Source organism: Archocentrus centrarchus, unplaced genomic scaffold, assembly GCF_007364275.1.
Source record: "Archocentrus centrarchus isolate MPI-CPG fArcCen1 unplaced genomic scaffold, fArcCen1 scaffold_48_ctg1, whole genome shotgun sequence".
NCBI lineage: Eukaryota > Metazoa > Chordata > Actinopteri > Cichliformes > Cichlidae > Archocentrus > Archocentrus centrarchus.
Window position 1 is genome coordinate 893,242 of NW_022060272.1, and position 13,877 is coordinate 907,118.

The 13,877-nt window shown below is 42.8% G+C and overlaps 1 protein-coding gene across 8 annotated transcripts in view; it reads left to right on the top strand.

Moving 5' to 3' along the window:
* Positions 1–12,556, top strand: part of herc1 (HECT and RLD domain containing E3 ubiquitin protein ligase family member 1) — a 74,755-nt gene extending 62,199 nt beyond the window's left edge. For 4 of the 8 annotated variants that reach the window (XM_030725123.1, XM_030725120.1, XM_030725121.1 and 1 more), the window contains 10 exons: positions 306–475; positions 1,407–1,545; positions 2,872–3,041; positions 3,810–3,979; positions 6,022–6,187; positions 6,282–6,358; positions 6,485–6,737; positions 9,297–9,449; positions 11,226–11,531; positions 11,874–12,059. In XM_030725123.1, the coding sequence (XP_030580983.1) occupies positions 306–475; positions 1,407–1,545; positions 2,872–3,041; positions 3,810–3,979; positions 6,022–6,187; positions 6,282–6,358; positions 6,485–6,737; positions 9,297–9,449; positions 11,226–11,531; positions 11,874–12,059 (1,790 nt within the window). Of the gene's footprint in view, positions 1–305; positions 476–1,406; positions 1,546–2,871; positions 3,042–3,809; positions 3,980–6,021; positions 6,188–6,281; positions 6,359–6,484; positions 6,738–9,296; positions 9,450–11,225; positions 11,532–11,873 lie in introns of all 8 variants that reach the window. The other 4 variants (XM_030725115.1, XM_030725122.1, XM_030725119.1 and 1 more) reach the window with 1 other exon arrangement.
* The last annotated feature ends 1,321 nt before the right edge of the window (positions 12,557–13,877 follow it).

Genomic DNA, 13,877 nt, shown 5'->3' on the forward strand with positions numbered 1-13,877 from the left:
TATGTCTATGTACTGAATGTGACATGATGATGACGATACAGCAGAATATGATTTAGCTTTTGGCTGACAAATTGTTGCCCTACAAAAATGCAGGGTCCTGTGGTGTCTCAGTAAGAGTCGCACTTGTTTGTGAAAACATTAGTCGCTTACATCACAAGTTAAAATAAGTATATTAATAGGTAGATTTGGTCACTGGCATTTTCATTAACATTAATTCTGTTGTAATGGATTAAACAAATGAAGACATGCTGCTTTTTTTTTCCATGACATTTTATTCAAATATATTTTTTCCTTTCCTGTTAAAGATCGTCTAATTGGCTTGCCAGAGGGCCGAGCCAGGAACCACAACCGGCCTCAGCAGGTTCCGGCTCTGTCAGGGATCCTCATCCAGGATATCGCTGTAGGAGCTGAACACACTCTGGTGCTCTCCTCCACAGGAGATGTTTACACCTGGGGCAGCAACTCAGAGGGACAGGTAGCCTGCTGACAGTACTCCTTCAGTCTATATTAGTGTCAGTAAGACTGATGCCTACTCATCTTTTTATAAATAATTGGCATTACTAAAAATTAAATACATTATATTCATTAAAACCTTGTGATCTGATCTGCATCCACTTTAAACATCTTATGTTACAAATATTCTCACACATGGAGCAGAAACAGACATTGAGACGTGTTATTCAGTGAGTCCTGAATGGAAATCTGCAGAACAGTAAACATGGTGGAAGAACTATAACTTCTCAGAAAGCTTTCAAAAAATCTTCTTGAGTGTTTTACACATGCAGCTTTTATATTCCAGTGAAATTACTTGAAATTAGTTTGGCTTTCTAGGCATTCATTTATATAAATTAAATTAAAGGAAATTTAGATAATCAAAATAATTGCCCAGTTACTGTAAGTTCCTGCAGACATTCCAGTGTGGTTGACAATTGCAAAGACGTGCTTCTAGAAGCTTTGAAACCACTGAAACCGTTAATCACATGAATGACAGAAAACTATTAAGCAGGCTTTTTTTTTTAAATAAAAAATATAACTAATTTGAGCTATTAAAATATAAATATTCACTGTAAAATGAATCCACTGTATGTGAAGGCAGCTAATTAGAAAAATGTTTAAACTTGACAGCTTTCACCAGACTAGTATGATTTAATCAGGCATCAACATCCCAAACAATGGCTCCATGTGGCCAGTTAGTATAAGCACCATGAGGAAAGGATAATTAGCCTAATAATATGCACCACACTGATAAAACATGGCAGATTATGTTGATGACTGACAATATTTCAAGCTCAGATTACTTATTCTTAAATGTTCTGGTTGAAAATCAGTAATTGGTGTTGACTTTGGGTGAGTGTTGACTTTAAGTGTTGACTTTATTTGTGTTGATTTTTGGCTGTGTTGTGTAGCTGGGTCTGGGACACACCAACCATGTAAGAGAACCAACACTGGTAACAGTGCTGCAGGGCAAGAACATCCACCAGATCTCTGCTGGGCGCTGCCATAGTGCAGCGTGGACGGCTCCATCTGTGCCGCCTCGAGCACCAGGTTAGACACAATCACACAAACTTCACATAATGTGTCCTGATATTTTGATACTATATCACAGATGCCAGATTTCCTGCAGTGCTGTTGGGACACCAAAGTTAGGTACAGCATAAAGTTGTCACATGAGCCACCGGCAAGGTCACAGTGGTGTCTGGAGCTTGAAAAAAAGGCGACTGGACTTCTGTAAGTTTCTTGAAGACCTTTCACCTCTCATCTGAAAGGCTTCTTCAGTTCTTCAGCTTCTGAGAGTATATTGCCAAAAGTATTTGCTCGACTACCTTCACGCATATGAACTTGAGTGACATCTCATTCTTAATCCATAGGGTTTAATATGATGTCTACTCAACCTTCACAGCTATGATAGCTTCAGTTCTTCTGGGAAGGCTTTCCACAAGATTTAGGAGTGTTTTTATGGGAATTTGGGGGAATTAAGAGTTCCTTTCACTGGAACTAAGGGATGAGCCCAATTCCTGCACTGCAAAAATGACTTACGAACACCCCCACACTATAATCCCCCCTCCACCAAACTTTACACTTGGCACAGTGCAGTCAGACAGGTATCGTTCTCCGGGGAACCACCAAACCCAGACTCATCCATCTGATTGTGGCGGCACAACAAACAACAGTGGCTACAACAGCAAAAGATCTGCTTAATGTGACTTCTGTCAGTCAATTAACCTTCTGGAGCCGCCAGGTGCGCCGCCATGTCCAAATGACATCACCAAATTAAGATGACAGAGCAGCAGGACAGCAGGCTCGCCGAGTCTCCATTCCAACTTGTGTCGAAAGTACAGATGTCAAACTGTATACCACTTTTTAAATTGTGTTGATAGGCCAAGTAAAACTAGACTTATGATAAATAATTTATACCACGCTTTTTCCTGTATATTGTCATCACGTTGGTCCAGGAAAAAAGGGTAAAAATGGGATATTTGCTAGTAGAAAGTGCTTGCAAGCAAATAAAACACAAAAAACACGTCATACGCTTTCCTGTTGGTGGGAAAATGCACCGCATCAACCAATCAAGAAATTACATGGCAACATGTGCCACTTGGTTGCTAAGCAACAAGTGAAAGTCGTGGGAGTGATGGGGCAAAAGACAGACAGCGATATTTATAGCGAGATTTGAATTTTGATCGTATAGTTAATGTGTAGTGTAATATGTTTAGTGTGTTGTGTAGTCATGGATGATCCTGCCAAAATGCCACCAAAGGCAGACTCAGATGTAAATGCTGCCTCCAGGTATACAGCAGGAGGAGGGACACACCTGGAAGTGTCAGACCTGTGATGGAGTTATCACCTCTCACTCTTTCTCATCCTCCTCAGGCTCATCAGTTCCTCTCCAGCTCGGTCTGCCAGTGGCGGTGCCTCCTCAGTACAGTGGACTGAAAGAGGTGAGCATTGAGGCAGTGAGGGCCCGCCTGCGCCTCCTCTACCACTTCTCAGATCTCATGTACTCGTCATGGAGACTGCTCAACCTCAGCCCTAACAACCAGGTGAGCAAAGAACCAGAATAAAGACAAAAGACAACATGTTTGGAAATGTAGTTAAAGGTGTGATCTGGTCTGGTAACCTCATGAGCTCTCTTTAAGGGAGTTTCCATCCAAGAGGTGAGCACAGCTGCATGATGGGCCTTGTCCCACACATTTGCTAGGTTTTACAAGTTAGATGTTACAGCACCGAACCTGCAGTCCTCAGTGCAGATTCTTCCCAGGTGGAAGCTCCACCTCCACCTGAAGTGCTATTGGGAACAGCGGTCTTCTTAACAGGAATGTCTGCAGGCAAAACACAAACACAGGCCAGGTTGAGCTTCAGTGACTCCTTAGCCTGCCTCATAAATTTGAGTACATGAAAGGTGTGCTGAAAGTGCATGAATGTCACAAAATCCAGCAACACTGTCTTCAGAGACACATGCACCCTCCTGCAGTGGGTCAGATGGCGTCCACAGGTGCCATCCAAAACCTCTGCTAAGTCCCAAGGAGGCAGAGAGGAGCCCGTGGCTGCCTTTCATTAAACTGCAATCAGAATGGTGCTGGCTAGCAATTTTATCCCTGAACTCAGCATGACAAGCACCAATAGCAGCCAAGTATACTCTTTGTTTGTTTGTTTTAACAAAACAAAACTGAAACTATAGAAAAATTACATTATGCACCTGTTTAATGATCTTATTCGGAAGGTTTTTCTTCCTTGTAGTTTAGACATTGCACTATAGGAAAACCTTTATGCGTTCTTCTTAATTATTAAATGTAATTTTTATTCTGCAGAGCTGTACCTCCCACTACAACGCTGGTACCTGGGGGATTGTCCAGGGCCAGTTAAGGCCCCTCTTGGCTCCCAGAGTGTACACACTGCCTATGGTGCGGTCAATAGGCAAGACCATGGTGCAGGGCAAGAACTACGGCCCCCAGATCACTGTCAAACGGATCTCCACACGGTCAGTACTCAACACAGTTTGTTTGGTAACAATTTTTAGTGTATAGTTTTGGTCAGAAGTTTCTGTACTTTTATCATGGGCATGAATGTCAGGATAATTCTGGCCATTTAATTATTTCTTTGAACTGTTTTTTTTTTTCATGGTGAAATGATTGTACAGCATACATCTTTAATGACTTTCAAAAACAAAAATTGGATGCACAAGATTTTCTCTCATCCACACTGGGTCAAAAGTATACAGTACATACCAGGGTTGTAGCCAGCGGTTGAACGCCCAGCTCTATGCTGGGCTGAGGTACTGACGTTTAGAATTTCACCAGCTCCCTATGGGAACTGTTCGCTATTGCCACAATTATCAAACAGACGTAGCTTTTAGCACTAGCCAGCTGTCATTTGACAGCCCTCCCCCAATCCTCTGATACTGCTGGGCTGTGATCTTTCTGTTCTTTCTGGCTAGATCCCTGCATATACCCCCACTAATATTTGGTTAAATGTCCCTTAGCAGGTTGCACCTGTACCAGACACTTTTGGTTTCTGGTGTAGTTCTGGATGGATATTTGACCACTGTTCTTGACAGAATTGGTAGAGTTAAATTAAATTGGTTGGTTTCCTGGCATGAACTTGGCTTTTAAGTAGGTGATGCGTGTATGTAGACCTCTGTGCAAATTAAACCTGAATTTGTTACGCAGGTAAGTCTACAAAGTAGATTTGTATGTATGCAGTCCTGAAACATTGAAGAAAGCATAAATATATTCTGTATTTGTTTAGTTAAAAATAGTTTATGTTGCTGGTGACAGAACGTACTTCAGCGGACTTCCGGCAACAGTTACCGTAATAACCCTATGTTGGTTGCAAAGCGCAATTTCTCAACTTTCAGAAACTGTTTGAATTTTTCCAGTAGAACAAACAGTCGTGTAATTACGGTAATTCAAAGCACGTTTGATCTGACGTCTCAGCTGTGATACGCTCGGTGTTGACCAGCTGTTCACGGCAAGTAAGGGCAGGTAACAGGTGCTTCAGCAGCGATCGCCCGGTCTTAGAGGGTTAATGAGCCTATTCCAGAAGAAGCCATGCAAGCCCAAGCCATGACATTACCTCCACTGTGTTTCACAGATGAGCTCGTATGTTTGGGCTCATGAGCAGATCCTTTCTTTCTCCAAACTTTAGCTTTCCCATCACATTGGTAAACTGTTCATCATTGTCTCATCAGTCCTTAAAACTTTGTCCCAGAATTTCTGAGGCTGGTCTCTGTACTTCTTGGCAAATTCCAGCCTGGCCTTCCTGTTCTTCTCGCTAATTAGTAGTTTGCAGCTTCTGGTGAAGCCTCTGTACTTTTGTTCATGAAATCTTCTGCAAACATTAGATTGTGATATTTTCACTCCTGCCCTCTGGAGGTTGTTGCTGTCACTAACAGTTGTTTCTTTACCCAGGGTGGGTTAAATGTGGACAAGAGCAGAGGGTTTTTGAGGTCTGTTACTGGCTTCCTGTTGGTCACTGGTCTGTTGTTAATTATTATTTAATATGAGAAAGTGGTTTGGGAAACTTAGTGATAATGATGTATTAGTAATTGTAGACCAAGAGGAATCCAGAGGATCAAAGATACTTGGATTTATCTTATAAGATGAACAGTTCTGAGTATGGGAATTTATAAAGTTTAGGTGGAATCCACAGAGCAGAAGACTGCTAAGAGGCACATTCTGTGAGTTGTCAAAATTATTAAGTTATTCAAACAAAAGTAAGTAGAAACAAACCAAAGTAGGTAGACAGCAAATGGAGCGCAGTTGACCAGGTAGCGTCGCATAGCAATGACATCATAAGAAGCTACAGCAGCTTTGTGCAATGTAACACATAAGAAACATTCAGTCTGTTATTCATCCTTTAAAAAAATATATACATCTCTATAACATGTCAGAAATTCCTACAAGCAATATGGTTTTAATATTATATATCAGTACTTCTGCAGCTAATGGTGTTATAAATGTGACCTTTGTGTTTAAACTTCCCCCTCTTCTCTTCTGTTCCACTTTCATTTGAACTCTGCAGAGGTCGGAAGTGTAAACCAATCTTTGTGCAGATTGCTCGGCAAGTTGTAAAGTTAAATGCCTCAGATCTCAGACTGCCCTCAAGAGCCTGGAAGGTCAAACTGGTTGGAGAAGGTGCTGACGACGCAGGAGGAGTCTTTGACGACACAATCACAGAGATGTGTCAGGTATGTAAACGTCTGGTCTTGTTAAAATGAATCTTACTTCAGTTTTTTACTGAATGCTTGACGTTACAGTAGTACTGTTGTGTAATTTTCATAGGAGTTGGAGACAGGAGTTGTAGACCTACTGATCCCTTCCCCCAATGCCACAGCAGAGGTGGGCTACAACAGAGACAGGTGAGAAGACCTTTATAACATATACATACATTTTTCCACTGCAGGAAGTTTTAGGACTTTAAGAGCAACTGTAATCCATCCTCTGAAGTAAAAGACTAACAATTCTTTTGCCTTTGATTGGTCTAGATTCCTCCTCAACCCATCAGCCTGCCTGGATGAACACATGCTCCAGTTCAAGTTTTTAGGTATCCTGATGGGCGTAGCCATCCGCACCAAGAAACCTCTGGATCTGCACTTGGCTCCTTTGGTGTGGAAACAGCTGTGCTGCATTCCCTTGTTGCTGGAGGACTTGGAGGAAGTGGACCTCCTCTATGTGCAGACGCTCAAAAGCATTCTTCACATTGAAGACAGCGGCATCACTGAGGATAATTTCCATGAGGTGAGAAAAGCATTTTGATTGCATGTGAAGTGAAAGCGGCAGTGATGTGAATTGTGTGAGGGATACTTAGATTTAAATGAATCGAGCATCAATTCACACCAATGCAAGTCACCAGCCACAAACACATTCACAGTTACAGTCTTCTATTAACTGGAGGTGTTTAGTAGAACACAGAATTCCCCATTCTGTATATTTTTACTATAGCAGAGAATACAAACATTTCTGCCTTTGTTTGTTTTTTGTTTGTTTTGTTTTTAACAACAATTTACCAGTTATGCAATTCTTGTTTTCTGGTTGCATGCACACCTCTGAGTAGGCTACAGAGAGTAGTGATGACCATAGTGGAAAAATTGAAAACAGTAATACAAAAAAGTTAAGTTATCAAAGCCAGTGGCAGGCTTTATATTTTGTAAAATATATTGCTGGAGGATTTTATTTTTCATAAAGCAAAATTGAGAATGCACTTTAGATAAATTAATATTGGGTAAGGGGCCAGACAAAAATGATTCAGAAAACCTGTGTGATGGACCATGTTACTTTGCTTAAAGTAGGGTTATCTGGAACCAGGTCTGGGAGAGGGCTTCACTGGCAAGCAACTTGTGGCCAAGTTTATGGACTCAGACTGAATGAGCCACATAAGCCGGCCCTCCTGTGAAACCACCACCCATGGGAGGGGTCTGGTGCAATGTGAATTGGGTGGCGGTCAAAGGTAGAGTGGCTCCCACTGCCATGGGAACTGGATCGTTACTGGATATGGAGCGACATCTCTTTGGATGGAAAGGGACCGATCTCGGGCTCTGGAACCAGTCTCCAGGAGAGGGGCTGGACTCTGTGCCATTCTGTAGTTGCTATGTCCAAATATAAAACAAAAGTTTAAAATGTGCTTACTTACAGTATGCTTTGCTTTGATTAACGTACAATTAATCATTGTTGACATGTTTACATCTTCAGGGCAGTTTGGTCTCCCAAAATCCAGCCATAAATCTTACTAATTAGGAGTATACTAGGTATAAACCCTTTACACTCTATAAATCTATAAATAAATAAATAGGCAATAAAAATGTCAGGATCAGCAATTTATAAGCATTCACAGCTGCCTTCATCTCTGGTGTCCATGTCTGGTTTGGGGATTACCACCACGACAGGCACCAACCACTCTGCAGCCGCAGCTTCATGCCACAGCCTCAGCAATGGAGGTGCAGAACATGGGTCCATTTGTCTTCAGCCTCCCTCGGAATGCTGTCAAAGTTCTGCTGGAGTTGAGAATTGAAGATCCCACATGCCGGGATCTCTTCCAGATGCTCCCAGCATACCCTCACTACATCCTCCCCCACCACATGATCCAACTAACCACCAGGTAGTGTTCCCAAGTATCCAGAACATAAGGCTGCAGATCTGATAGGAATCATTGGCCTGCAACCTAGGGTGTCCTGGTGCCACGTGCACTTACGAACACCCTTATGCTCAAACATGGTGTTTCCCAATAGCCAGCCTCAGCAGCCAGGGTCAGACTGTCAGGGCCTCTGCCCCGACTGCCACCCAGCAACACCTCCTGTGGGTGGTGAGTCCACAGGAGGGCAGGCCTATGCCACTTCTTCGGCCTGAGTCTGGCCTGGCCACCAGGCACTCTCCCTTGACCTCCCTCCCAAGGCCTGGCTCCAGGGCCTGCCTCCGGTAACCCTGTTCTTATCAGGGTAACTGGTCCCTTGATTTTGCTCTTTCACAGAGGTCGTTTGAATCATCTGTAAAGCTCTGGTCATGCAGGAATGCCAAGGCCACTGTTGATGCTGCATGGTGGAGCCTTGGCCCCACTCCCAGCCTTGTAGAGGCGAGAAGGGGCATTTAAGAGCATATTTCCCAACACTGACATGGCAAGCTCCATCAGCCATGGTGAGGGAGGAGAGGAAAGGTCTGCAGCTGCTGCTTTGGCATGAAAGGAAGGAGTGTGAGGGGCAAAGAATCCCCTTGGTAGCTTTTTCTGCTTTTGTTAGCTTTAATTTAAATTCTGCCACATGAGCTGCCAGAAGTCGACCAGGTGAACACACGAACAGATAAATAACTGGCTGACATTCAGTTAAAAGCTTTTGTGAAAAACTGACTTTTATTTACCAAGACTGCAGAAGGTAACGCTTGTATTTTGTCTCGTCTTATATCTTATTAATGTATTCTCTTTGAGAGTATATTTGGCCATGTTCTAATACAAAGCCTCATTTTGATCTGCTTCTACATGCCCTTTTAGGCCTTTGATATACTTGCTTTTCAACCACACATTCACAAAGAAAAACAGCAGTTTTTCTTATTTCACTCCAGAGACAGAAATGGTTTTTCTCCCATTTGTCTGGGACAAATGGGAGAATGATTATACCATAATGATTATACCCAAGGTTAATCATTATGGCCTTACAGTTGTGGAGATACTGGGGATATTTTTCAGTCAGAAATATATTTCCATTAGAGCCCCCCTTTATTTATACAAAGAAAAGTTTTCAAACCCCAGAAAAGTTCGATCTTTGCCAGGACTTGAGTGTTGTATTCATGGTTTTTGTGTTTGTTTTGCAGATGATTCCTCTGGATTCCTTTGTCGGGCAGAGTGCAGATGGTAAAATGGTGCCCATCATCCCGGGAGGAAACAGCATCCCTCTTACTTTCTCCAACAGGAAGGAATATGTGGAAAGAGCCATTGAGTACAGACTGCATGAGATCGACCGTCAGGTACAGTAAGACTGCAGAGCTACGACTCTGTTTCAAGACAGTTTTATGGTTACCTTTTTGAAAGTGTGAAGTATTTTTCAGAACTGGAACAGATTAAGAAGTGATACAAGAGTATCAGCATGAGATTGCACAAAAGCTAACTGCTCCTTAAGCTTTTCCTGGCAATGAAAGTACAACTCTACCCTACTATACACCTTCTCATATTTCTATTTTTAAGAGTTTAAATTAATATGAATATAGTGCATTTATAGGAATGTTTTGGCTGAAAGGATAATGCTGCTGTTTTTCTAAGTTTTACTGTCATCAAAACCCTTTAAAAGAACCAAACCAAAAGTACTATGTTGCCAGAAGATTCCCTCGTCTGTCTTCACACACATATGAACTTGACTGACATCCCATTCTTAGTTCAGAGGGTTTAATATGATGTCGGCCCACCCATTACAGCTTCAACTCTTCTGAGTAGGCTTTCTACAAGGTTTAGGACTGTTTATGGGAATTTTTGACCATTCTTCCAGAAGCGCATTTGTGAGGTCAGACACTGATTTTGGCGGAGAAAGCCCGGCTCACCGTCTCTGCTCTAATTCATCCCAAAGGTGTTCTATCGGCTTGAGGTTAGGACTCTGTCCACAGCAAACTCACTCATCCACGTCTTTATGGAGCTGCTTTGTGCACTGGTGTGCAGTCATGTTGGAACAGGAAGGGGCCATCCCCAAACTGTTCCCACAAAGTTGGGAGCATCAAATTGTCCCAAATGTCTTGGTATGCTGAAGCATTAAGAGTTCCTTTCACTGGAACTAAGGGGCCGAGCCCAACTCCTGAAATATGATCCCACTCCACCCCCCCCCCCCCCCCCCCCCCCCCCCCCCCCCCCACACACACACCAAACTTTACACTTGGCACAATGCAGTCAGACAGGTACCGTTCTCCTGGCAACCACCAAACACAGACTCATCCAGCAGATTGCCAGATGGAGAAGCGTGATTCATCCCTCCAGAGAACACGGTGTGCTTTACACCGCTGCATCCAGGGCTTTGCATTGTGCTGGGTGATGTAAGGCTTGGATGCAGCTGCTCAGCCATGGAAACCCATTTCATGGAGCTCTCTATGTTCTTGAACTAATCTGAAGGTCACATGAAGTTTGGAGGTCTGTAGCAACTGACCCTGCAGAAACTTGGTGACCTCTGCCCACTATGTGCCTCAGCATCCTCTGACCCCACTCTGTGATTTTACGTGGCCCAGCGCTTCATGGCTGAGTTGCTGTTGTTCCCAGTCGCTTCCACTGTGTTATAATCCCACTAACAGTTGACGGTGGAATATTTTGCAGAGAGGAAATTTCACAACTGGACTTGTTGCAGAGCTATCATCCTATCACGGTACCACACTGGAGTTCACTGAGCTCCTGAGAGCGACCCATTCTTTCACAAATGTTTGTAGAAGCAGTCTGCATGCTGAGGTGCTTGATTTATACACCTGTGGCCGTGGAAGTGACTGGAACACCTGAATTCAATGATTTGGTTGAGTGAGTGAATACTTTTGGCAATATAATGTATGTGATAGGTTGCCTTTTAAGTAGTTTTTTACTGTCTGTGGCACATGACTTGAAATTTAATTTAACTTTAATAACAGTACAACAGTAACAGCATGAAGCCAAAAATGAAGCCAATGTGGAAGTGCCTTAAACCTGCATCCTATCAGAAGGCCATCAGATGACAATAGCTGTGGTTATAAAAATATTTTAATGAAGGCTGAGGGCTCCTGTGGGCTGACTTCTTCCAGGTGGCAGCAGTGCGTGAGGGCATGTCGTGGATCGTGCCGGTGCCGCTGCTGTCCCTGCTCACGGCCAAGCAGCTGGAGCAGATGGTGTGTGGCATGCCTGAGATCTGCTGCGATGTGCTCAAGAAGGTGGTGCGCTACAGAGAGGTGGATGAACAGCACGCCCTTGTGCAGTGGTTTTGGCAGACCCTCGAGGAGTTCTCCAATGAGGAGCGAGTCCTCTTCATGCGCTTTGTCTCCGGCCGCTCGAGGCTTCCTGCGAACACAGCCGATATCTCCCAGAGATTTCAGATCATGAAAGTGGACAGGGTGAGTAAAGCAGTGCATGCTCATCATTAATAAATACCACAATTAAGGATAATTCCATGTTATTTGGGAATGTAAGGTCTTGACCTCTAATTGTAACTTAGCTGGAGATGACAGGTATTTTTTGATATCCAAACTACATCTGTGGATAAGGCTTACTATAGAGGGGTTTCTGAGGATATTTAGAGATCTGACAAGCTGTTATGGTAGATCTTCCTGTTGGAAAGGTTAGTTCAGAGTGTAAATGCTTTAGTGAAGAGAAGAAGAGAGCAGTTTGATCTGCCACAAGAAGGAGGTGGATGAGTTTGAAGTAATTTCGTGGGATTTGTCGTGCGTCCTCCACAGCCGTACGACAGCCTGCCCACCTCCCAGACGTGTTTCTTCCAGCTGCGCCTGCCTCCGTACTCGAGCCAGGCTGTCATGGCTGAGAGGCTGCGCTATGCCATCAACAACTGCCGTTCCATCGACATGGACAACTACATGCTCTCCCGGAATGTGGACAATGCCGAGGGCTCCGACACTGACTACTGATGCAGACAGTTCAACACGTGCACACAAATAAACTGAGTTACAGAAATGAGCAGGAACAGGCAGTCATATCTGAACACGCACGCACGCACGCACGCAAACACACACGCACACACAGACAGATGCATCAGGATCACTGCACCATCATAGGAAACTCTTAAGCAGAAGGGCCATTTTTTTTTACATCTGTTTTATGTCCCTTATACAGCACAAGTTTTCATTTGTCTTTGTTGTTTTATTAGCAGTTTTTAATGACACAAATCCACACAAGAAGTGCATTTGTTTTTTTCTTTACTTGCACATCCCATTTTCAGGGTTTCTGCATGGAGGTATGTTTATTTGTGTATAGAACATTATCAAGCAAGCTGTGGAGGAAGAAAAACAAATATTGTATATTGTGTAAAATGCTTCATTAGGAAAATGTCATATTTATTGTTTTTGTTGCCTATGCTGAGTTTCCCAAAGCATATAGAAAACCTGACAATAAATGCTGCAAATGATTGTTGCTCTGTTGCTGGGGGGGGGCTGTTTCCATGAATGAAAGAGAAGCACTTCTTTCAGAAAGTTGACATCATTTAATCATTACAGAAGTACAAATATCACAAATGTTGGAGGGAAGGAAATAAACTGGAGAAAAACCGTACATAAGGTGGGGGAAACAGGTCTGTGTGTTTAATCAACTCAATTTTATTTTTATAGCACCAAATCACAACAAACAGTCGCCTCAAGGTGCTTTATATTGTAAGGCAAAGACTGTACAATAATTGTTGGCAGGAGCTGTTGGTCAAAGGGTTGTTTCAGACTTTCACTTCACCCCCGTGGAGCTGAAACAGCGTCTCGTGGATATGTACAGTGTAGTATTCACCCCCATCTTTTTGCATATTTGTCACACTTACGTGTTTCAGATCAAAGCAAATTGTAATATTAGCCAAAGATAACACAAGTAAATACAAAATGCAGTTTTTAAATGATTCACTCCGAACCTACCTGGGCCTGTGAGAAAATGCTTTTGAGTCCCGTTACATCTGGCACCAAACTAACAGCATGTCATGAAAAGAACATCATGCTAACAGTCGAATGTGGTGGTAGTGTGATGATTTGGGGCTGCTCTGCTGCTTCAGGATGACTTGCTGTAATCACTGGAACCATGAATTCTGCTCTCTACCAGAAAATTGAGAAGGAGAATGTTATCAGTTTGTTCCCTGAAGATCACTCGGATTATGCAGTAGGACAATGATCCAAAACACCTCTGAATGGCTCAAAGAAAAGAATGAAGGTTTTGGAGTGGCCCGATCAAAGTCCGGCCTTAAGTCAGATTGAGATGCTTTAGCATGACCTTAAACAGGACGTTTATCTGTTCATTTGTTTATTTTGCTTTGGGATCTTCTAATGAAGGAACTGCAAATAACACTTCACAGATGAGAGGATGTATAAGAGCTGGGAATATATGTAAGGTGATTTCACAATAGATGCTCCGTCTTATAAGCAGACGTAAAGTTACGTGATTATATATTAAACTTACACTGGCTTATCTCAGGTAAGGAAAAAATGATGCATATTTTAAAGTAATTTATCAGAAAGATGTTGAAGATAATATGTGCCAGTCAGTGATGTCACTGTCTGCAGTCTCTTCTAAACATTTGTTTCCTTTGAAATGAGAACGAAATAACTGTGGTGGGTAGTCTTAAGTTATTTATATCATCTGGACATTAAATCTGCACATCAGCACCATAACACAAACCATACAGATGGTGTTAAATCTGACACACAGTAACTTTTTACTCGCATACGTACCTGAATTATATTGACAAAAGCATTTAG